The following is a 22095-nucleotide window of genomic DNA, read 5'->3' as shown; positions in this document are numbered from 1 at the left end:
GAGTTCAGTTACTTAGACAACCTGGATTGACTTTCTTGATTCAGTTGGTCAGAAAGAGGTTCCACGTGCCAAGCAGAGCCTCACCATCCCTTCAAACACACCACACTGTACCATCAGCTGTTGGAAAACCTTCTACAAAGACACCTTAAAAATAAACCTCCTAATAGAAAACATCCATAGATTTTCCCCTCCCTCTGCTCTGCTGCGACGTTTTGATGCCAAGGAGAGCTTTGACTGGATCAGAAGCGTTAGCACTGGCTAAGCAATGGACTGGGACTAATTCCGAAATTTCAGCAATCAGATTGAAGCCAACTGTGCTCAGACTGTTGTGTTGTTACTTCATTTTCCTTCCTACACCACTAGAAAGGGATTCTTTACTGACTAAAGGCTTGACCTCGTGCTTTTACAGGAGGCAGAAGAAAGGCAGCAATGTGCTCAGTGCATTATGCCCTCAGCATAACAACGCGTTTGTCAAGATTAAAAAAACCCAAAAACTTTGCAAAACCCAAAAACTTTGCAATCATTGCAAGTCAGGGTGCATTTCAGGTGCTTAGTAGATAAGGCAATGATCATGTTAAAACTTGTTACCGTTAAAGCAGAACTGATCACAGCCAAGACACTGGAAGCCTCTACAACATGAGAGAGCCAGAGCTACCAGCTATAGCATGCTCACCAAGAAGCTACTATTTGAGGAGCAAAAGCCAAGGATGTGCCCTTGCTTTTCCCTGGTAATACTTACAGATGCCTTCGAGAACCCATTTGGGTTTATTTTGCCACCAGACCCCGAAGAAGTAAACAGGGATCCCGCTGAAGATGATTGCAAAGCCAATTGCACATTCCTTTGGTGTCATCCAGAAGGAAACAGCAATGAGGAACAAGCAGGCCAGGATGAAGAAAATCGGCAGGCAGACGTTCACCTATATAAAGACCCAAAAACCAGCTTAGAAATTGTATCGGGGAACATGGAACACTTTCCAGGGAATTTTATCTAGCCATACAGCCCAGGTAGGGAATTCCACTGTGGAATGTGGACTGTGCTCCTGTCTGTCCCAGTGCTCTGAACAAGGACAGCTGGGGAGGGGCCCTTTATCAGGGAGTATAGGGATAGGACGGGGGGGCGATGGTTTTAAGCTGAAAGAGGGGAGATTTAGATTAGGAAGATATGTTTTACTGTAAGGGTGGTGAGGCACTGGCCCACGTTGTCCAGAGAAGTGGTGGCTGCCCTATCCCTGAAGGTTTTCAAGGTTGAATGAGGCTTTGAGCAGCCTGGTCCAGTGGAAGGTGTCCCTGCCTACGGCAGGAGGGTTGGAACTGGATGGGTTTTAAGGTCCCTTCCAACCCAAACGATTCTATGATTCTATGACCTTGAACTGCCACGCAGAAGGGATCCTTTTAGGCAACGTGCTTAAGCAATACTGGAGAAAGTGCAAAGAGGTAACACCTAACACACACATTTAATACCAGCAAAACAAAGCACAGAGACGCGGCTTGCCAAGAGCCTTACTCAGCACCCTTTTTTTGACCCGAGCTCTGTACTTGACTGATTCCTTATATAAAGCACCTGTACCAACAGATCAAATTCAGCAGCAAACACAGCAGCAGCCAAAGCATCTTCACTGCAGTTTCTCAGGGCACTCAGCCATGCTGCTCCGAGCCTGGCGTCCACTGAGAGCAGCCCCGCTTTTAGAAGAAAACCCCCTAAAATAGGAAACACCCTGCAATGAATTACTTCTGGAAGGCACTGGTACAGTCTATGAGTTTGTTTCTCTCTGGCAGAGACCTGACCATGCAGGGGAGAAGAGTGAGAAAGATGCCTTTAAGGAAGGCAAACATGCTTGTGGCTGACATGATCTTGGCCTCCTCCCAGCGGGGATACGGTACTGCCAAGCTGGCCAAGGACAAAGAGAACAAAGTTCTCATCTCTGCAGGCGAGGGTTTGTCTGCTTTATTAAAAAATTATTTTAAGTGAATTCCATGATGGTGCAGAGCATTTCACTGAGAGCCACAGCCTATGACTTGTCCTGGGGAATGTGTTAGTCACTGAGAGCTTCCCACTGGGAACACCCCTCATCTCTGACACCTAGAGACTTCTTCACTGTGATGCCCTCATGGCCATGACAGCTCTTCACTTTCCTGCACCGATTCTCATTCAGTGGATTTCCACACACCAGGGACACCTGTGTTGGCTACATGACACTTCCCCTGCACGCTTGTACGCCCAGTCCCTCTTCTGTACAGGACAAGCAGCTGTAATTGCTGAATCTCCCCCTCCCCGCTGCTGAGAAGAGACTCAGGGAGGACCCACCACACAATTGCTACCAGGCTCTCACCCTGATGGGCCTTTCCAGCTCTGGCTTTTTGTAACGCAGCCACATCATGCCAATGATGGCCAGAGCCACACACAGCCAGTTGAAGAAGCTGAAGAAGTTGATGACTGAGAAAATGTTGTTGGAGAAGGCATAGAGCAGGGTCATGACACACTGCATCCAGGAAAAAAAAACAACCATTAGCGAAGGCAGAAGTAGGGAAAAAATCACATGTTACAACACTAAAGACAGGTATTTTATAATAACAGCAAAGGAATCAAGTTGATTATCTTTAGCTCATTTGAACCACTTTGTGTTGATACATGGAGTGATTTCAAAACAGAAGTGGCATACGAGGATATGAGGAGAAGGGTCTACCCTCTCCTGTAGGTGTGTACAGGAATTGCTGTGTCTGGAGATGGTGCCCAAGCAGCCCCTCTCCAACCACTTTGATGGGATCCTAACCCCAACCTGCTTCTCAATACCAGGTGGGTGCTCATCACCACAGATCTAGTTGCTTACCGTAAAGATGAGGGAGGGCACGGGAGTGAGCAGCGTGGGGTGAATCATAGACAAGATTGAAGGCAAATGTCCTTCTCGGGATCCCACGAAGAACAGTCTGAGGTGGGAAAGCAGGGCAGTTATCACCTCTACAACCTTCAGCCCTGTGCTGGAGTTTGTCTTCAGCATAAAACAAGTGGGGACAGCCCAGGCTCAGCCTAGAGAGTGCTGGGGCAGCAGGACTGAAACACCCTGGTTTCATGCAGGTTTTCCACCTTAGTGGTGCCTTGCATTACGCCAGCTGGTTCAGTCACTGGGTCAGGAATGGGGCCCTCCAGGATCAGCCCCCAGCATGGGTTGTTCTACATGTACACAGTGGTAAGTCCCTGTCTTAGAATGAAGGCTGGAGATGGACAAGGAATGCAAGAAAATATGTATTATATCCTCCTTTCCAGAGAAAGCAATTCAGTGACTTTCCTGAGACAACCCAGGAGATGTGTGTCAGAGCTGGAACCTTCTCAGTCCCCATCCTTTCTCCTCTTTCAGGAGGGATTCTCCGCCCTGAAGTTTCATAAGTTTCTGCTTTTCATTAAAACCACTTTCTCAGGCAATGCCACTGAGTCCCAAGCCTGGGTTTGTTTATGTTCTAATAACTTCAACAGGACTTTGCCTGAGGAACAGAAGATTAAGACCACTGAAAGGCTTTCCTTTAAATTGGCTATGGTTTTAAAGTCTTACAAATTCTCCTTTTTGCATTCCCCACATGGCCTCCAGACCATTTAGGCTTTGTGTTTAGCCACAGCCACTCCTTGAAGGACAATTCCAAATGGAGAGGCATTAAAACACAACTTATAAACAAAACTGAGCAAGAAACCTACCGGGAAGAAGTGAAGAGAGATCCATTAACAGATCCAAAGCACGATAACCCAACAAAGACGGGTATGATCCAGGACATGACGCCAAGGTGATAGTTCCCAAAATCCTAAATGGGAGGCAACAAGACAGACATTTCACACCCAGAATGTCCAGAAGAACTCACAGCTGCCTACAAAGACGTAGTATTTGTAGAAATCTGATCAAATGACACGGCTTATTGCTAAAGCTGCTATGGAGTTTTCCAAATCGCCATTCGCTGCTCCTCTTTCCTGAAAAAGCATATTGTGGAATTGCAAAGAAACAGTAGAAAGCCCTTCCTTCAAAGTCAGGACACAACATTTATCAGAACAGCTATCCAAAAGTTCAAGACCAAAGAGAAACCGTGAGGAGGTTCAGACACGTAGATATTGCCAACGGCTGAGCAAGGACCTGGGACACAGCCCTGGTGAAACACAGCGACGTGGAGTTGTAGTTTTATGTCACAAATTGACCTTGCACTGCTTCACTGCATTATGCCAACACTATTATGTTGATTTCAAGACTTGCAAAGGCACATGGCTACAGGAATGCAACACAGGCTGGCATCTCCAAGAACTTAGCACTGCGTACACGCAGGCTGAAGCAGCAACTTGGTACTAACCCAAAGGATGCGGCGCTTTCACCTGAATGGCCCCGACCACCTTATCTTGGACTGGGAGATTCCTTGGAGCACTGAACAGTCCTGGTCACACTCAGTTTGCAAGGTCACACCATGCTGCTCAATCGTGAAGCAATCAGGATTTCTGACTGCAATGGCCTTTTATTTAGTAGCGGTATTATTTTTCTTTCTTAATTAAAACAAGGGAGATACAGATAGAGAACAATCTAGTTCAGTACTGACTGAACGACCTTTTCCCATAAATATCATGCTCTGGTAACCGATGATAAGTCATGAGGCCAGCAGCAACCTTGTATATTTATGAATTAAGAGCACCATTAACTGTCTGCCCACCCTCACTATTGTCTGTGATTAATCCCACTTGGTATCGCACTGTTCGTCCCTGCTCTCGTCACAGTTGCTCTTTATCTCCTGTTAAAGATCAGCTTTTTTTGTAAGCAGATGTGATCAACATGGAACAAACTAGTGGAGATGTATGCAGAGATTTTAAGACTGATTTAACTAGCCCTGGAAAACAGATGAGTCACATCAGAAATGCACCTATCTTACCACAGCCACGGCTTCAGACGTCAGCATCTGGTCCGTCGACAGGGTCGTGAAGTAAGCCAAGTTTGTCAGCACATAAACCAAAGTGACTACAGGTAGTGAGATGATGATAGCCAGAGGCAGGTTTCTAGAAAGGAAATAGAAATCAGGAATAGAATGCTGCAGTCCAGAGAAGAGAGCTGTTGATGCCAGGGATCAGTGCCTCATGCTGCAGCCGTCCTGTGCTCACTTAAAGTTGGCTTGAGCCATTCTGCTTTTCTTTGGCTCTACAGCACATCCAGTTTCCCAGCCACACACTGTTCTCTGAGGAGAGGGGAAGACACCCACATGGGAAGCTGACAGACGCAGAGTAAAGAATCATAGCAGAAGGGACTTTTTGCATGGAGAGACACTGGCTGTCTGGGGAAGCAGTAATCCAAGATCACTACAAAGGCAATTAATTAAAACTAACCCCCCACATCTCTTTGTAGCCAGTGGCATTAGCACATGTATTCTCGTCTGGGCAAAGGAGAAGCATTTGTGCTAGTGGATTTCTTGTGGGAGACGGAAAGATCAAGAATTTAATGGGTGGTTTTTAGGCTCTAATTCTGTGCAGCTGGCTGGACTGATGAAACTCAAAGAAAATGAGTTCAGACACAGTCTGAGTGGGTCTGTAAAGACGAGGCTGTGTTGGTACAAATTTGCCTTTCCAAATAGTCTAACTTCATTCGCAAATGGGAACTGAAAAAGGAAACCCTGCTTGATGCCATGTATAATTGGTCTAGTGGAGCTCAAAGCCACAGGAGGAGACAGTCAAATACCATGACTGCATTCAGAAGACAAGAAAATAATTGCAAACTGCAAAAACTTTCATAACTGTGTTTGACAAGGAAAAGGCATATCCAATCTTATGCTTCCCAGCAGGCACTAGTCACTGCCAGGGTCAGCCAGGAATGGGTTCTTGCACAAGTGACCCTGAAACTCGTATCAATAGTGCCGGATAGGCACTTTCCCTATGAGCAAAAATGATTTATCAGCAATTATCTGCTTTGGCGTGGCCTGCCCTCATCTCATCAGGTCCCCTGCATAACCCTGAAAGGCACGAGTAGTGCAGAAAGCAGCTATTGCTCAACAGAAAGGAAGAGCACGTGATAAACATATGTACATACAAATACCCTTGCTGGTGTTTATACAAGCCGTGAGTGCTTCTTCCTCGTCTATAATTCAGAGAGGTGCCATGCCAAGGAAGCAGGACTTTCCAACAACACTGATAATAGTAGCAGCACAGGAAACCAGCGTAAGCAACAGCCCTTCTTATAAAGAGATTATTCTTCCCCTTCCCCTGCCCCAGAAAGGAACAATACCATTAATCTACCTCATTTTCTCTTTCCCTAGGAAAAGACCTTTGCTTCTGGGCTGATTAGCAACCCCTGTCAGACACACGAGGAAGGGGCTTCCCAAGAATGATGAGTTTTCCCCCCAAGGAAGTCATCCCAGAACACATGCCTACCTGTAGGGGTTTATCATCTCCTCTGTAACAAAATTCAAGTAATTCCTGTAATTCGAAAAGAATGGTGGTTAATTTTGTTTAGTCCATGGAATAAACGAAGCCCTTTGTCTTACTCATCTGCAAGGGGATTTTAGGAGGGGTAGAGATATCAAAACCTGTGGTAAAACTTACCATGGCTGATGCTTAGTCCAAGACCTACAGCACAAAACCCACAAAGTGCCCTCCCTGGATGGTGCTGGTGGATCAAGAACACCATGCTGCCAGCTTCTTTGCAATGAGAGGGGTGATTGCAGGTGAAGAGCTGGACCCACAGGCGACAGGGCAATAAGGACGGCTGCAACTGGCCTGTTCACAGCAAATTGAGCAGGCTCCTTGTGCTTGCAAGTGCTCAAACGGATCAATAGAGGAACTCTCCAGGAGCTTCAGTTTGGTTCTTTAAATAATCTGTTGGCGTGTAAAACATCTCCCCTCTGCCAGCTAAACCCACCCTTGCTGCTTTCTCCTAACACCACCTAGGAACAGGGCCAAGCAACCCATCATCTGCTGCCTCTTCTAAGTCCCACTTCTTTGTGTTTCTGTGTCCTGGCTGGAAACGCTGTGTGAAACATGACTACTGACATTACTGGGCAAACCCAAAGTATCTGATTCATTGCCCAGGTTACAAGCAAGATGGGGAGTCCTGGACCACATTCTGGGGACAAAGGAACGAAGTACAGTATTTAGCATTGAAAAGAAATTCAGGGCTGCATCTTACCATCCTCCATAGGCAAAGAGACCACTGTACAAAGCTAATACAATGTTCCCCACGTCTAATTTTGTGCCTTTGAAGGATTGCTCGGGAGTCAGGTTCGTCACATCACCTGCAGAAAACAGAAATAAGAATGGATTGACGCATGTGGACCGTGAGCCCCACGGACCTTTGTGGGGGCTGAAATTGATGCTTTTAGGATAATTATCATGTTGATGCATTTCAGGTTATGCTAGAGAGCACGTACACAAGTTTCTGTTGGGGTGCTTCTTCCTGTTTTACAGCATATAATTTGTTCAGAGTAATGCATCAAATAATCAGCCCCAAATATACTTGTCTCAAGCAACTGGCCACTACCAAGTCCTCAAAACTTTCTCACACTGGAACGTGCTATCACCGAGGAAATCTCCCAGATACCTTCTTTCTGCAAAGAAAACATTCTGGGGACCTTCCTGCTGGAAGATGCTATGCAAACAGATATTGTCACATTGTCCTCTCAACTGAAAGCTGCTTTCATTTGATAAAAAGCCCAGGATTTCCTCCACTTCACAAGCCACCCATAAAGCAGAAACCCAGGATTTCCTCCAGTCCCACCTGATAAAGCAGAGGGGTATGGCAATCCCTTTGATTGTGGGAAGTCAGGTTCTTTGGGGCTTGAATATCAAAAGCTCCTGTTATGTATCTGCTTTTGAAACAAAAAGCCATAAATAGATGGCTCGATTGTACCTTTAGTAAGAACTCTCCCAAAGCAGCCAAGGGTTTATTTATTTTTCTTTAAAATGCTCTGCAGTTGTTTTGTTCCCTGCCTTTTGATGCGGAGCTTGGATGCAGGACGAGGATGGTGAAGCCACACTCCCCTCCCTGGACCCAGCGCTCCCCTTGGTGAAGCCAGAAGCCAGGGGTGAGGCAGGATTCGGCAGGGCACGTTTGCATCCAGGGAGCCCTGTGGAAGCCCATGTGATTCCTCTTAGGGCACAGATCTTTACTAATCACCCAAGCAACTGCATCACATGGCAGTCAGCAGAGCCTGGAGCTTAACCATTCATTTCATAGCACAAGGTACCCAGGATGTGCAAAGGGAAAGGGGAAGGATGCTAAGACACCAGGCGTTTTCCGCTGGATGGCCTCTCTTCTCCCTCACACTGGAAACTTTCACTGCCCTATGCCACAAAAAGCCATTTTTGCAGAGGTTGGGTAACAAATACGGATGCAGAGACCTTTTAACACCTTGCACTCATCTCTCTAGCAATGGGAAAGGAAGACTTTTCCTGACAGCGCTATTGGTCTGCTGGTGCATCTTTCATTCATGGGGCTTCACAAGGGACTGCTCCAAATCTGTACCAGTGACACAGAGCTGCCCTGTGCGTGTGGGAGAGCTACATTTCGTCTTTCCCTCCGTCTACCTGACCCTCCAGTTCTAGCCCCATCCTTTCCACCATGGGCACTGCTTCCCTTCACCTCTTTTCTCCCTCCTGCTCCTGTTGAGTCCTATCTATAGCAAATAGATATTCCCTTACATGGTGTGAAAAATGCTCTCTGCTCACAAAACTACCCAGGAAAACAGCACCTTCTTCCCTGGCTGGTTGCTACCCCATTTGCAAGGGAATGCAATGGGTGTGAGCTGTAAAAGAGCCAGGACCACAGCAGCAGCTCATGCACTTGGGCAATCCGGACCTGGAAACCCAGTGCAGTTATTTCCAGCACGTTTGTCCAGATCCCACCATAGACTGCAGTTCTCCACTGGCGTTGCCTTGTCCCTCTCAGCACCTCCTTGCACTAGGAGGTCTCTTCTGACTCTATCTTGGGATATGCTGGTTGTATTCAATGTCCCTTCAGCCAGTGAATGTCCTCAGCAAAACACTGATTGTTTCTTAAAGGGTGAGGTTAGAGGACATATATCAGAGTGTAACAGAAAGCCAGGAAATGCACAGAGACTAGCACACTGCTGCAGGTTTAACCTTAATTCCTGGCTTTTAGGTTCAGTCATATAATCTTAATTTAGTGTTAATACCCTGGCCTGGCTGTGAACAAAAAGGCTGAGCAGGAGATGGCTGTGCACACAATCACATTCTGGTTGATCCCTCGGGCTCAGCCTTCCTGAATAATTACCAGTCTAGTTGTTTCCAGGTCTTTTGCTATGGGAATAAGACACACATTTTGTTAACAGTGGTTGTAATTAGCTACTGGATCAGCACATGGATGGACCAGGAGAGCAGAAGAGCTCTCCAGGCATTTCAGGTCTGCTTGTGCTCTGCCAGCAGCCTGGCTTCTCCCTGCACCAATGTATTGTCAGGAGGATGCTCCGTTCTGTGAGCAGCCAGGGCACAAGCGGCATCATGAGCTCACACCTGCATTTCTTGTCCATAACTGGAAACCAGCTTCCACGGGAATTCTCTTTCTGTCTGGCACAGGCAAAAAGCTCTCAGACCAAATGCTCCCTATTCTGAGGTATCTGCTAGTTTCACTCTGTGCCTTCCCAAACCTCACACAGAAACCGTATGCTAGTGCTGCTGAGGAAAGGCTGAGCTGCTGCCTTAGCCCAGCTGGCCAGGCGAGCATCGGTGGCCCCCGGACTGAAACCAAACATCTGGATTCGGAAGGAGCCACCCACTTGAGAACCATGGGCATCTTCAGCCTCTGGCCAAGGAAGTGTCCAAGGCCGATTTAGTGGCCTGCTGGGCTGTACAGGCTCTGGCTGCGTGTCAGGACAACTGCCTACCCTCCAGGACACACCATCAAAGAGGAGGGAAAGGAGCTGCAGGACCTCTACAGGAGCAAAACTGAAGCAAGAAAATCAAAACAAAGCCTGGCATTTCATTACACTGTGGGTGGGCGGGGATGAAGGACAGAGGGATGGATGGGTGGGACAATTAATTACTCACACATCTCTTTTTTTGCACGCCCCGCAGCACCACCACACCCATCTCTTTGAAGCACCAAAATACAGCTGCTGGCAAGGGAGCGGCACCTCAGTGTGGAGGCAGCGGGGCGAGGAGACCAGGTAGGAAGGCAGGGGCCTTTTGTTCCTCCTCAGCGCCTGAGGAGCTGACAGCTCGCTGCCCTCTCCCTGCCTCACCTGGCAAAAGTTGCAGCTCTCAAAAAACTTGCAGCGAGTTGCTAAACTTCACGTCTCAGTACTCCCATGGTAAAATGGATTTAGCAACATCAGAAGATGACTAAATAACCAGATGGGGACAAGCTCATATTCTCAGGTGTCCACATGATGCCCCTTTGCCATGATCTTTGCTTCTTTCGTGCTTTATCGCTTCCTGGTTGCATGAGAAGAGCCTGGGCTCCTGCACAAACATGTCCCAAAGATCACATCCCAGCAGAGCAGCTGTCCTCTCCCACCATCACCACAAAGCTCTGTCCCACCCTGCTGGCCAGTGGATAACCAGAAAGATAATATTATGTGCCCGCTAGCGATGCCTTTACAGAAATAACTGGCACCACATTATATGTCTTGGAGCAAAAAGAGCTAAGCTCCAGCAGCAAAGCTGGAAAGGTATCCCAGACATCTTCCCACATGGGCCAAGTTGTCCAATACAGTGTGTGAGCTCTGACTTCAGCAAATCCTTGGAGGAGAAATCCATCACATAAAGATGGAACAGAGGACCCAGAGGTGCATTGGAGGCTGAGAAGTACCATTTGCTCCCATTGTTCTTACACTTACCCACTGGTGCTCGCTACTGGCCTTAGCTGGAGGTTAGGGATAGCGGATAGATGGTCCAGCACAGTCATTCTTACCTCCTTCCTCTAATACAAATGCTAATTAGTACCTGCTGTTCAAAAAGGAGTATGAGCCTCTGTTCCTGACACTCTGCATCTTTCCAGCCTGAATAGGCAGTTCAAGTCTCCACACCCTGGAGGCTTTGGATCAAATCAAGGGTTGCATATCTGCAGGTGAGGTGCCAAGCATGGCCTCGACTGCTCCTACTGACCAAGAAGTCCATGAGCAAGAGCATCCTGGGCAGAGATCTGCAGCCCAAGCAGCCGCGCCTGCTCTCTAGGCAATGCCCTGCCCGTGCCCGGCACCCCAGCAATCTGAAACCTGGTTTGAACTGGCTGTTCAACTACACTCTGCTCTACAATTAACCAAATTAAGGTAACAAGCTTTGACATAAACCCCATTTGCTGATCTTGCCAGCTGCCAAGACTCTGGTAATTGTGCCGGCAAGCGATGGGTCACCTGGGGCCTTTCTGCGGGAGGGACCTATTTCAGGTCCATGCGCTGCATGTTCAGACCCTTTCTCTGAAAATGCTCATTTGTTCCCCAGTCATGTCCATTCTGGTTTTAATAGCACAGCAATCTTCTCTTGCAGAAAGCATTTAATGATAATTAAGTATTTTTAACTTGCCTAAACAGCGAGGAGAGGGAACACAGCCATCTAGAGAGCTCAGCAAGAGAAGAGGGGGCCCTCACTGTGTCTCGCTCACAAAGGAAACCAAAGCCAGGGAGGAATGTGTTGCATATATGAAAACCCCCAAAGGAGAAGATCCACTCAGCTGTTGAGCCATTTCCTGAGAAAAGCAGCAGAGTTCAATCCACTGAGGCAGAAAAACAAGACAGCAAGAAACACACAAGGGCCAGGGTTAGGAAAGCATCTCTTCAGCAGCTCCTGGCTCCCAGAAACACATGCTCAGTAGCCACATAAACTCTGCTCCTTTCTGATCACTGCCACTCTGCAGACAGCCTTGCACTAAGCAGTCTGAACAGCAGCTTGGGTCCCGTAGCAGACAAGTTTACGGGTCTGAAAGACACCATTAAAAACCTTGGACCAGCAGAGAGGGCATCCAAGGAGGAGCTGGAGCTCCTGGGTTATGTCCGGATTCTGATGATGGTCTGGGGACAAGCTATGGAACCCCCCCTCACTTCAACTACTTCCTTCTGGTTTACAGAGAAGTTCCTCTCTCCTCCCAGCACTGGCAAACTCTGCCAACACCATGCATGAAGAGCTATTATTTCCAACATCTGTTCCAAGGTGAAGCCATGGGTCTGGGCTCCTGGATTCTCTCTACACTACTCAAGCTTAACAACTTTTGCAGAGGTCCACCAGGACACTACTTGAGCCAGGGAGCATTTTGTTACCTTTCCCACCCCTTCTGCATCCTGCTGACATCACCAAAAAACATTTTACACTCCTCCACCTAAGCAAACACCTCCCAGTTTTCACAACTTTCACATCTGCTGGCATCACGTTTGCTGATGAGAAACAAAGCAGCAGACCCAGAAGCAGCATTGGGAGCCCTGGCGCGATGGACAGCACACAAAACACAGTGTCTCCTCCAGGAGCCAGAAAGCACAGAGGCAATGCAGAGATCCTGGATGAACAGGGTCCCTTTGATCCTTAGCACAGCATGGAAAGGTGTGTCCTAAATGCTCCCACACGTGTCCCTATGAGGACAGATTAACAGCAATGTGCAAACCCTAAAAAAACCAAAGGGGGTTCCACCCCTTCTGTAAGCTTGTTTTTCCTTTTCATATCTGCACGGCTGGTTCAGTCCACATCCACAGAGCCTGGTGTGTAAGAATGACAAATAAGAATGAGCCACCCGACCAGGCTTTGGAGGGGCTACCCAGAGCCAACCAGCTTGAAAGCCAAGAAGATTTGGGGAGGGCAAATCCTCCTGCCTCTCACACACACCTCCAGCATCCCAGGCAAGGCCATTAATTCCAGCCTAGCAGCTGAAGGCTATGGGAAAGGATCAATATAAAATGCAAGCAAAAGCACATGCATAGACACACACAGAGAGCTATTGACCGCACTGATATGCCTTAGGCATGAAAAACTGCTTCTGCTGCAATTAAAGAGTTCAGAGAGAGGAGATCCAGACAGAGATGCAAAGAAGCAAATACCAAAGTATTAGCTGCTCTCTAGTTAAGTAAGTCTACATCGCTGGGATAGCTGCACTTGGAAAAATTAGAAGCCAACAGAGCCTCGCATGTCAGCTGCCTTGAAACCCACTCAGCCCACAACAGTGGTGAGCAGGGTCCCCTGAGACAAGTCTGAGACGCGCTCCTCAGGTTCTAATGCAAAACACCTACCTTGATCCAGCTGCATGCTTGGCAGTTCACTGAGAACACCAAAAATGAGCAACATGCTACAATCCCCAACTCTTGGGATAAAGCAACTTTTCAGATGTCAAGGGGAACTTCCAGCTTTAAGAGTTAATGCAGCTATGAGACTCCATGCGCAATGTTAAACAAACAGTTCACATCATTAAAGGCCAAGCTTCCAGCGGGTGCATACAGAGCCACTCAAACTCAGAGTGATCATAACAAGAAGCACAGGTCACTGACCAACTGCTTCTGTATTCTGGGTTTTGTTGTTGCTGTTATTAAATGTATTTTATTTATTTTTGGACAGGAAACTTCTCATTTGTAAAATGAGTAAGCCCAGCATCCTGAACTTTATCCTTAAATCTATAGCTTCCAAAAATTCTTTGGTAAGAGGGGACAAGAAAAAAATTGTCTGAGCAGAAAAGAACCGCAGCTCACTCCAAACCAGAGCAGGCAAGCTGCACAGCACACTACCCTGCCATGCCCACCTGGCCTCAGCATTTGCATTTACCTTTGGCAGAAATCAAAGATTAGAGAGCAAGAGGCCCATAAAACATAATTGTGTTGTATCAACCCTCCAGCATTAAGATGCCTGATTAATCTCCAACATGTGGTTGATGTGATTTAGAGGTGCAGGATGCTGGCAGCTTTCCCAGCTTCCTTGTTCATGCTCTCCTTCAGTACAGTCTTCCACCATCCGTATTCTCCGTGAATGAGAAGGTGAGTAAGAGAAGCACCATAGCTGCGGTTTATTTGAAAGCTTTCTGATGGAAAATCACGTTATAGTGGCATTTCTGAATGCCAGCGTAACAAGAAACAGCACGGGCAGCTGCAGGGCAGGCAATCTTTTGTGCACGAGCCTTAGCCTCAACTTGTAGGGACGCACTGAAAAGCTTGAAGAACTTTTATTATCCACAGGTTTTGCCTCCTGTCTGCCAAAGAGGATCTACAGTACAAGTTAGGCATGGGCTGGCTGGGTGAACACCCACCTGGTTTGGCTTTGGGATCCAAACTTCTCTCAGACACCTACAGCCACACAATCAGTAGGTTCCCATGCCCCAGGCTGTGTCACAGAACCAGTCTCTTGGGTGAGCTGCTGCCTCCAGGCACAGACACCAGTGCAAGAGCTACCCTGCTGCATAGAATGACCCACAGTGTCCACAAAGATGTCACTGCATCTACCCTCAGCCAGCAAAAAAGTAAGTCACAACTGATGTGGCAGGAAATGGAGAAAAAAAAAAATCAATAGAAAACAAACTCCTGCACATCAATCTGCTAATCACATTCACTTCCTGGTTCACCCTAAGAATGTGAAAAGTTATGAGACCAGGTCAAAGGAAAACTTGTGGCAGATTCCTTTAGCTATGCTAAGTGCTTATCCATCTCTGGACAGCCACGTGTGATTCAATGTAGGCACAAAGACAATTCAGACAACAACCACTTTTGTTTTCTCTCAGCATCTGTGCGCCATTGTGCTTTGAGACCTGAGGGAACCTGAGATTTTAATTACCAGCCACAAAACCAAGTATTCCTGCTGGCGTCCCCAGAGCAGCCGCTCTGCCTAGTCAAAGTTCTCCATGACAAATGTCTAGAGGTAACCTGCCTACTCTGTCCTTAACTCACCCTGTGCTCGTTCAGCAGATGTGACTCTGCTGGTCCTGATAAGCCCCATGAAGGGTGTTAGAATAAAGCTGCTGCCATCAAACAGGCGCTTGAGGCGCCACAGATGAGAAATTTAAGCTCAGAAACCAGGCGTGAAGAGGAAAAGGGGATAATAAGTTCAATAAAAATAATTCAATAAATGGAGTGTTAAATTCTACTTCCCTAAGTCCCAAATGCCCAATTATTTTTTTTAAGCAGAATTTCCGGTGAGGAATCGCAGCCAGGGCTGGAGCCCAGCTGCAGCACTCCCCAAACACAGCCAGGAACAGCACCTCACTGCCTGAGGTGCTCCAGGGCGGGTAAACATTTAGGAAACCCTAGGACATCAACAACAGAAAAGAATATATTTGAAACACATCTATGTTTTTTTAAATTATTTTTTTTTAGCATCAGAAACTTTCCTGAATTTCCTCGCATGTACAAAACATGAGTGTGTCCTTACAGATAAGCACATTTTCTGACTGTTTCATGCCTAGGCTAGTTTTTAAGGCACTGTGCACTGCAGGGTGCCTGAGTATGAAGAGCACAGCTGCAGACCTAACCACAGACCTCCGTGAAACACCTGGTGCCACTATTCAAAACGGCTGCACGATCAGGCATCCCACTCACCAGCTCAAGAATATGGCCAAAAAGTACCCAGAAGCATCTGGACAGAAGGCAGTCTGTGAAAGCTGGTAAAACAGCAGAACCAAAACCAAGCCTAATTTTAGTAACAGTGAAGTGAAGTGAAAAAATCTCGATCCTGTCTATGTTATAAGTTACTTATACTACTTAAGGACCATAGACCGGTGGGTCGTATGGTAGGGTCTGTGCATAAGGTTTTACACGCTATTAAGTCGAGGACACTGAACACAATTCTAGCTGCACAAAGGCTTTTCATAGAATCACAGAATCATAGAATCACCAGGTTGGAAGAGACCCACCGGATCATCGAGTCCAACCATTCCTATCAAACACTAAACCACGTCCCTTAGCACCTCGTCCACCCGTGCCTTAAACACCTCCAGGGAAGGTGACTCAACCACCTCCCTGGGCAGCTGTTCCAGTGCCCAATGACCCTTTCCATGAAAATTTTTTCCTAATGTCCAGCCTAAATCTCCCCCGGCGGAGCTTGAGGCCATTCCCTCTCGTCCTGTCCCCTGTCACTTGGGAGAAGAGGCCAGCACCCTCCTCTCCACAACCTCCTTTCAGGTAGTTGTAGAGAGCAATGAGGTCACCCCTCAGCCTCCTCTTCTCCAGGCTAAACACCCCCAGCTCTCTCAGCCGTTCCTCATAAGGCCTGTTCTCCAGCCCCCTCACCAGCTTCGTTGCTCTTCTCTGAACTCGCTCCAGAGCCTCAACATCCTTCTTGTGGTGAGGGGCCCAGAACTGAACACAGGATTCGAGGAGCGGTCTCACCAGTGCCGAGTACAGAGGGAGAAGAACCTCCCTGGACCTGCTGGTCACGCCGTTTCTGATCCAAGCCAAGATGCCATTGGCCTTCTCGGCCACCTGGGCCACTGCTGGCTCATGGTCAGTCACTGTCAACCAACACCCCCAGGTCCCTCTCCTCCAGGCAGCTTTCTAGACAGACTTCTCCTAGTCTGTAGCACTGCATAGGGTTGTCGTGCCCCAAGTGCAGGACCCGGCACTTGGCCTTGTTAAACCTCCTGCCATTGGTCTCAGCCCAGCGGTCCAGCCTGTTCAGATCCCTTTGGAGCCTCCCGACCCTCCAGCAGATCGACACTTCCACCCAGCTTAGTGTCGTCTGCAGACTTGCTAAGGGTGCGCTTGATGCCTTCATCCAGGTCATTGATAAAGACATTGAACAGGGCTGGACCCAGCACTGAGCCCTGGGGAACCCAACTTGTCACTGGCCTCCAGCTGGATTTCACACCATTTCCCACCACTCTCTGGGCCCTCCAGCCAACCAGTTTTCCACCCAGGAGAGTGTGCGCCCGTCCAGGCCAGAGGTGACAGTTTCTCAAGCAGAATGCTGTGAGAAACTGTGTCAAAGGCTTTACTGAAGTCCAGGAAGGCCACATCCACAGCCTTTTCCTCATCCAGCAGCAACTGGAAGGGTAACTTTTGTATTAGTGAAAGAATTGCATCCCAAGCAGATCAACTACACTGAGTCAACTCTCAAGCAGTTGAAAAGCTGTCTAAGTAGGAAACCAACTTCCACCCTCCTTTTGAAGCTGCATGAAAGAAGTGATGCAAAACAGCTGTCCACAGAAAGATCACAAGAAAACGTTATTTGCTGTGTGGTAATATTGCCACATATTTCTTTGTTCTTGAGATGTTCCTGCTTTTCTGAAAGTGGGGAAAACATCCAATGGAAGGATAAAAAGAAAAAAAGCCAAAAGCTGAAGGCGGGAGGTCAGTACAGTGAAAGACTTCCATGAAGTTTCCACATTTGAGCAAGAAACTGTGGTATTGCTCCTCTCTGTTTATGGATACTGTAAACATAATCCAGAAATGGGTCAGGAACCATTAGAGCCAGTTAATCAGCTCTTCTCAGGCACTACAGAGTCATAGGAACACACAAAAAATCAATTTGCATTTTTCATCCCAGTAACAGCTGCTGACTTGAGACTGAATTTACCAGCCTGGTAGCGGAAAGTGTTCTCTTTGTCCAAAGAGCATTGGAACAGGTATAAAAGGTAAGAAGGGCATGCAGAGGAGCAGTAAAGGCATGGCACTGTGGTTATGTGTAAGACCCAGCATCATCCCAACGAAGATTAACAAGAGTGTAGCACTTTCCCACCTTCAGTATGCTCTAAGTTATGCTAGCATGTTTTCCTTGAAGAAAAAAGAAGGAAAAACCAGTCCTTGATGTGCCCCTGCTACATAAAAGCACCAAGTTGCCTGGCACAACTGAAAGAAAAGCTGAGGAACTTGCAAAAATGTATGTGGAAGCTAAGGAAGGGCATACAAAAGGAGCTTGCACATTCTTAAGGACTTACCAGAGAGCTTGCAACTTCCATAAGGAGATTAAATAAAATCCATGTTAGACTACAGGCAGAATCCCAAGCAGCATGTTGTAAAATAGGAACTCAGACCAGCAGTAGCTTGCCACTAAGGACAAGTTGCTAACACAGGCTTTGTGAGATGCATTCTCTGTATATCCCAAGGCTCCCACTCTGCACGAGCTTACCTTACGTCGAGCATTGTGTGCACAGATGGAAAGAAAAGGTCTTTGCCTTCAGTTGCTATCATGTAACTATTGCTTTTGATCTTTCACTCTGTCTGAAGTGGCCAGGTGGTTTAGCTGGAAACTAAATGTTACATGAGATAATCTGTATTGCAAGATGCACACAAATTATAGTTGTCCCACTCCAGACCTACCAAAATAGGATGAGGGCTTTGTGCACAAGACTGAAAATCTCTTGTTGGTTACAGATACAAGTTAATGTAATTAGTATGTATATATACCTAAAGAAGCAGGACAGAAAGTGATTCAGCCTCAACAAGGCAAAAGAACAGTACAGAGGGAGGGAAGGTGGTTCATAAGAAGCAAATTAAGACTATTACCTGCAAGCAGATCTTTTACTAGTAAAATGTTAAAGAACTAACAAGGATTTATATTTATCCTTTTCCTTCTAAGAGAGAAAAAAGGTTCAGCAAAGCAGCCTGAGGAGACATGAAGAGGAAGGAGGTATATTTCATGATAAGCCTCAAACAATGTTCCTGTTGAGAACAGGCATTGAGCTGGAAGAAAATACAACCTCTGATAAAGCAAGAATTTCTGCAAAGACAGCACTGGTTCCCATAGCTGAGATGGGAACTAAATAGACCCACATGCACATACAAACATACACGCTTGCCAGTACAGAGACTGGAGGAGTCATCGATTTAATCCACATTTAACAAATAGAGCCTGTACTGTTCCCTCATATTAGTTTATTTTCACAAAACTTGCACAAAAAAAAAGCACACAGTAAAGCTTATTTGTGTGGGTCAGTTAGTCAGATGCATTTGGAAACAAAGGTCTCCCTAAGCTTGAGAGCACTTTAAATGTGCCTGAAGATAATAACCAGAAACTTCAGAAAACTTGTTTTATCTTCCCATTTTTATCTCCTTCTTTTGGATGTTAGTTGACAGACACGCGTGCTACTGTCAGCTGAGAGCTCTAATATCACTGTTCACCATGTGGTTTCTGAAGCCTCGCCTGACCCAGGCATCCCCCATGTGACTCCTTGGACTCAATCAAGCTATTCCATACCTGAAGCAGGATGAAGGGAACTGTACAGGGGCAGTCTGTGAAAGGGTAAAAACTACTGAATGTGCAGATACTTCTCTACTAGCAAATGGCCATGACCAGCCAGCAGTTACAGGAAAGACTTTTGAGAGCCATAGCACCAAAATTTTCATTCCCTGTAAGACGTGGCAGTTCTGCAGTCTCAAAAGAGGCCACAAAGTGACTGAATTAAGTGGAAAAGACTGTGGGTGGTAACTGCTGGGTTTCAGTAGTATGAAATCCAGCATAACTCAAGCGAGATAAATACAAAATCTCACAAATAAAATGCACAACAGCACTCAACCCTTTGCAAAGCATGAGCTAGAAATACCACCCAAGCATGCGAGAAAGCTAAAGACACTAGTAAAGCACTTCTGGTAGCTCTGAAATGCTTATGTCAGGGCTCTTGGGCTTTGCCCCTAGTTACCAGGTTCTGCTTTAACTGTACACCAACTTCACAAGAAAAAGGAAACATACTCACCCTTTCCAAGCTGCACGAAGCCAAGGATGATGATCAGAGCCAACGCCAGCAGTTTTGCCGCAGCAAAGGCATCCTGAACACGAGTAGCAGCTTTCACGCTGTAACAATTCACTGCTGTGAGGAGCACTAAGGGAAACGGACAAGAGAAGAAACATCAGTTTTCAGTGAAACACTTAGTTGTAGAATCATAGAATGGTTTGAGTTGGAAAGGACCTTATAAATCATCCAGTTCCAACCTCCCTGCCATAGGGAGGGACACCTCCCACGGGATCAGGTTGCTCCAAGCCCCATCCAACCTGGCCTCAAACATCTCCAGGCATGGGGCAGCCACAACTTCCCGGAGCAACCTGTGCCAGTGCCTCACCACCCTTAGAGTAAAACATTTCTTCCTAAGATCTAATCTAAATCTCCTCTCTTTTGGTTTAAAACTGTTACCCCTCATCCCATCACAGCACTTGCTGATAAAGAGGCACAAACACAAAATGAAACAAAAACCGAATTATGACAAATTAGCATTTTTTTTGCTGAAATTTAAGCAAATACAGAGTCTCTTCCTGAAACAGAAACTTTTCAAATGCAAGGCTCTGCAGCCACGCGCTTCTCTATTTTGTCTTTCGTTTTAGCAATAGGTGGTCTGAATAGCGCACAGGAAGGCTCTGCTGCATTGGCAAGTGCACTTCTGCAGGCACACAAATGCAAGTGGTTACTGCAACCACGAACATCAAAGTACTGGGCTGCAATCCCTATGAAGTCAACCCAATTTAATGCTGCTGTCATGTGAAAACACCGCAGAAACGTCAGGACAAACTTCTGAAGCTGATATCTAGTTGTTTGTATAACAGCAGCACCTAAAAGGCTACCGAGGCCACATCGTGCTGCCCACTGCTTAAACATAAAGGGAGAGACAGCCCTGACCTGGCCCACGTGGCATGCGATGAAGTCTAGAATGCCTAGAAGTCTGTGGTGCAGACAGGAAGAGAAGCCGAACCAAAAGGAACTCTGCTTGATGCACGTAACCGGTGGTGCCATGTATGGTCCTATAGGTGTTCAGAGATGCTCACCAGGGCCACACAGCACAGCGACGGAAGAGAGGGCTGCACAGAGCAGTGCCAGCACAACAACTCAGGTTTGCTGTGCCTGTGCTTGTACTGGATTACACTGCCTCCTCGTGCAGCACTGTGCTTTTCCACAGGCTCCTGCTATCTACCAGCTGCTCTGTGGTTAATGCAACTAATGAAGCCTAATTTCCTGCAATTCTTTGCCCTGTTCCCCCATCACCCTCCTCCGTATCGCCTGCTCCTACCATCATTCAGCGTGGCACTCCTACCAGGAACAGCATGACCTAGGGCTGTTGTGTTGACTGGCCGTGTCTCGCTTGCCTCAGAGAAAATAATGGCCAAAACCTTTACTGCTCTTCCAAATCACTTACTATTTTTGTGCCCTGCTCACACCCAGCTCCCAGAGCCTGTTGCTTGTTACAGAGGCGGGCAAATGTCACGCAGAATGCCAGTGCCTCACGTGCTGGATGTCCTCACCTCCTCATCTTCCTTACACTCAGCCATCCCTCACCGCCTCCATTCCAGCTTGTCACCAACCCGTGGAGCTGACCGGTCATGGAGGAGCAGATCTCAACCCACCTTGGTGAGCTGGAGGCTTTTCCCTGCAAGGTCCCTTCCCACTCAGGCTGCAGCTTGTATTTTCACTCTGTCAGCGCCAGGCAAGTTTTTCTAAAGCTGGTAAAGGGCAGGGTTAGGCAACCACTGCTGCTCTATTATGGGACACACTAGAATAAAATGAGGCTACTGCATTCATCCATCTGTATGTCACCCATTTCCTTTCCAGGCTGACCTTGCGCTCATGCAAAGGCTCTTTCCCCCATCCTTTTCATTTTCACAGGACCCCACTGCCTCAACCAGAGCCAAATAGCTGCTCCCCAAAATATTCAGCTTGGATGCAGACCACCCTCTCCTGATACAGGCTATATCTACACCCACAGCTTAAAGCTCAGAGAATTTAATGTAGATGTTTCAGCCGTAAGCCTCAGAGGGGATTAGCAGCACATTCATCAGGTCACCAGTGTCTCCAGCAGACAGCCAGCAGAGACTCTGGCCGAGCCACACAGGGTGCTTCAGGGGAAAGGCAATGAATAAAGGTGGAAGGCAGAAATAACACAAGTTGGATGGCTTCATTACTGCCCAGCAAGAACACTCAGTCCCTTAAGACCCTCAACACATGCTGAGCATCACAAGGAAAACCACAAGACCCTCCTAATCTGAAGCAAGGTTACTTCCCAACCACAAACCGGCAACCAGCCAAGTGTAACATGCACATGTAGGACAAAGGTGCCAGCACACCACGTATTCGCATCTCAATTCCAACATGAGATGGTTGCCCAGGATCAGCAGTGCCTGCCTTTGCTCTCTGGCTTGCTTTGTGGGACGATGCAAGAGAGCTGCTCACATCTCATCAGCTCGGAGCAAAGGCACATTCCCACAGCATCACAACCCCACCTCCCAGCAAGGGCATAACAAATTGCCAACTGAGAAAC

General features: G+C 47.2%; 1 protein-coding gene across 1 annotated transcript in view; it reads right to left on the bottom strand.

The window, feature by feature from the left end:
* The window catches only part of SLC7A5 (solute carrier family 7 member 5), a 42135-nt gene that overhangs the window by 7213 nt on the left and 12827 nt on the right, over positions 1–22095 (bottom strand). Inside the window, exons 2-9 of the mRNA XM_069868285.1 lie at positions 19548–19673; positions 7131–7236; positions 6377–6421; positions 4891–5014; positions 3686–3789; positions 2829–2925; positions 2331–2480; positions 740–917 (exon numbers count right to left, since the gene is read on the bottom strand). Coding sequence (XP_069724386.1) covers positions 740–917; positions 2331–2480; positions 2829–2925; positions 3686–3789; positions 4891–5014; positions 6377–6421; positions 7131–7236; positions 19548–19673 — 930 coding nt within the window. The remainder of the gene's footprint in view (positions 1–739; positions 918–2330; positions 2481–2828; positions 2926–3685; positions 3790–4890; positions 5015–6376; positions 6422–7130; positions 7237–19547; positions 19674–22095) is intronic.

Source organism: Phaenicophaeus curvirostris, chromosome 14 (assembly GCF_032191515.1).
Source record: "Phaenicophaeus curvirostris isolate KB17595 chromosome 14, BPBGC_Pcur_1.0, whole genome shotgun sequence".
In the NCBI taxonomy this organism is placed as follows: Eukaryota; Metazoa; Chordata; class Aves; order Cuculiformes; family Cuculidae; genus Phaenicophaeus; species Phaenicophaeus curvirostris.
Note: the sequence above shows the minus strand (reverse complement) of the source record. Positions and strands in the feature narration are given on the sequence as shown.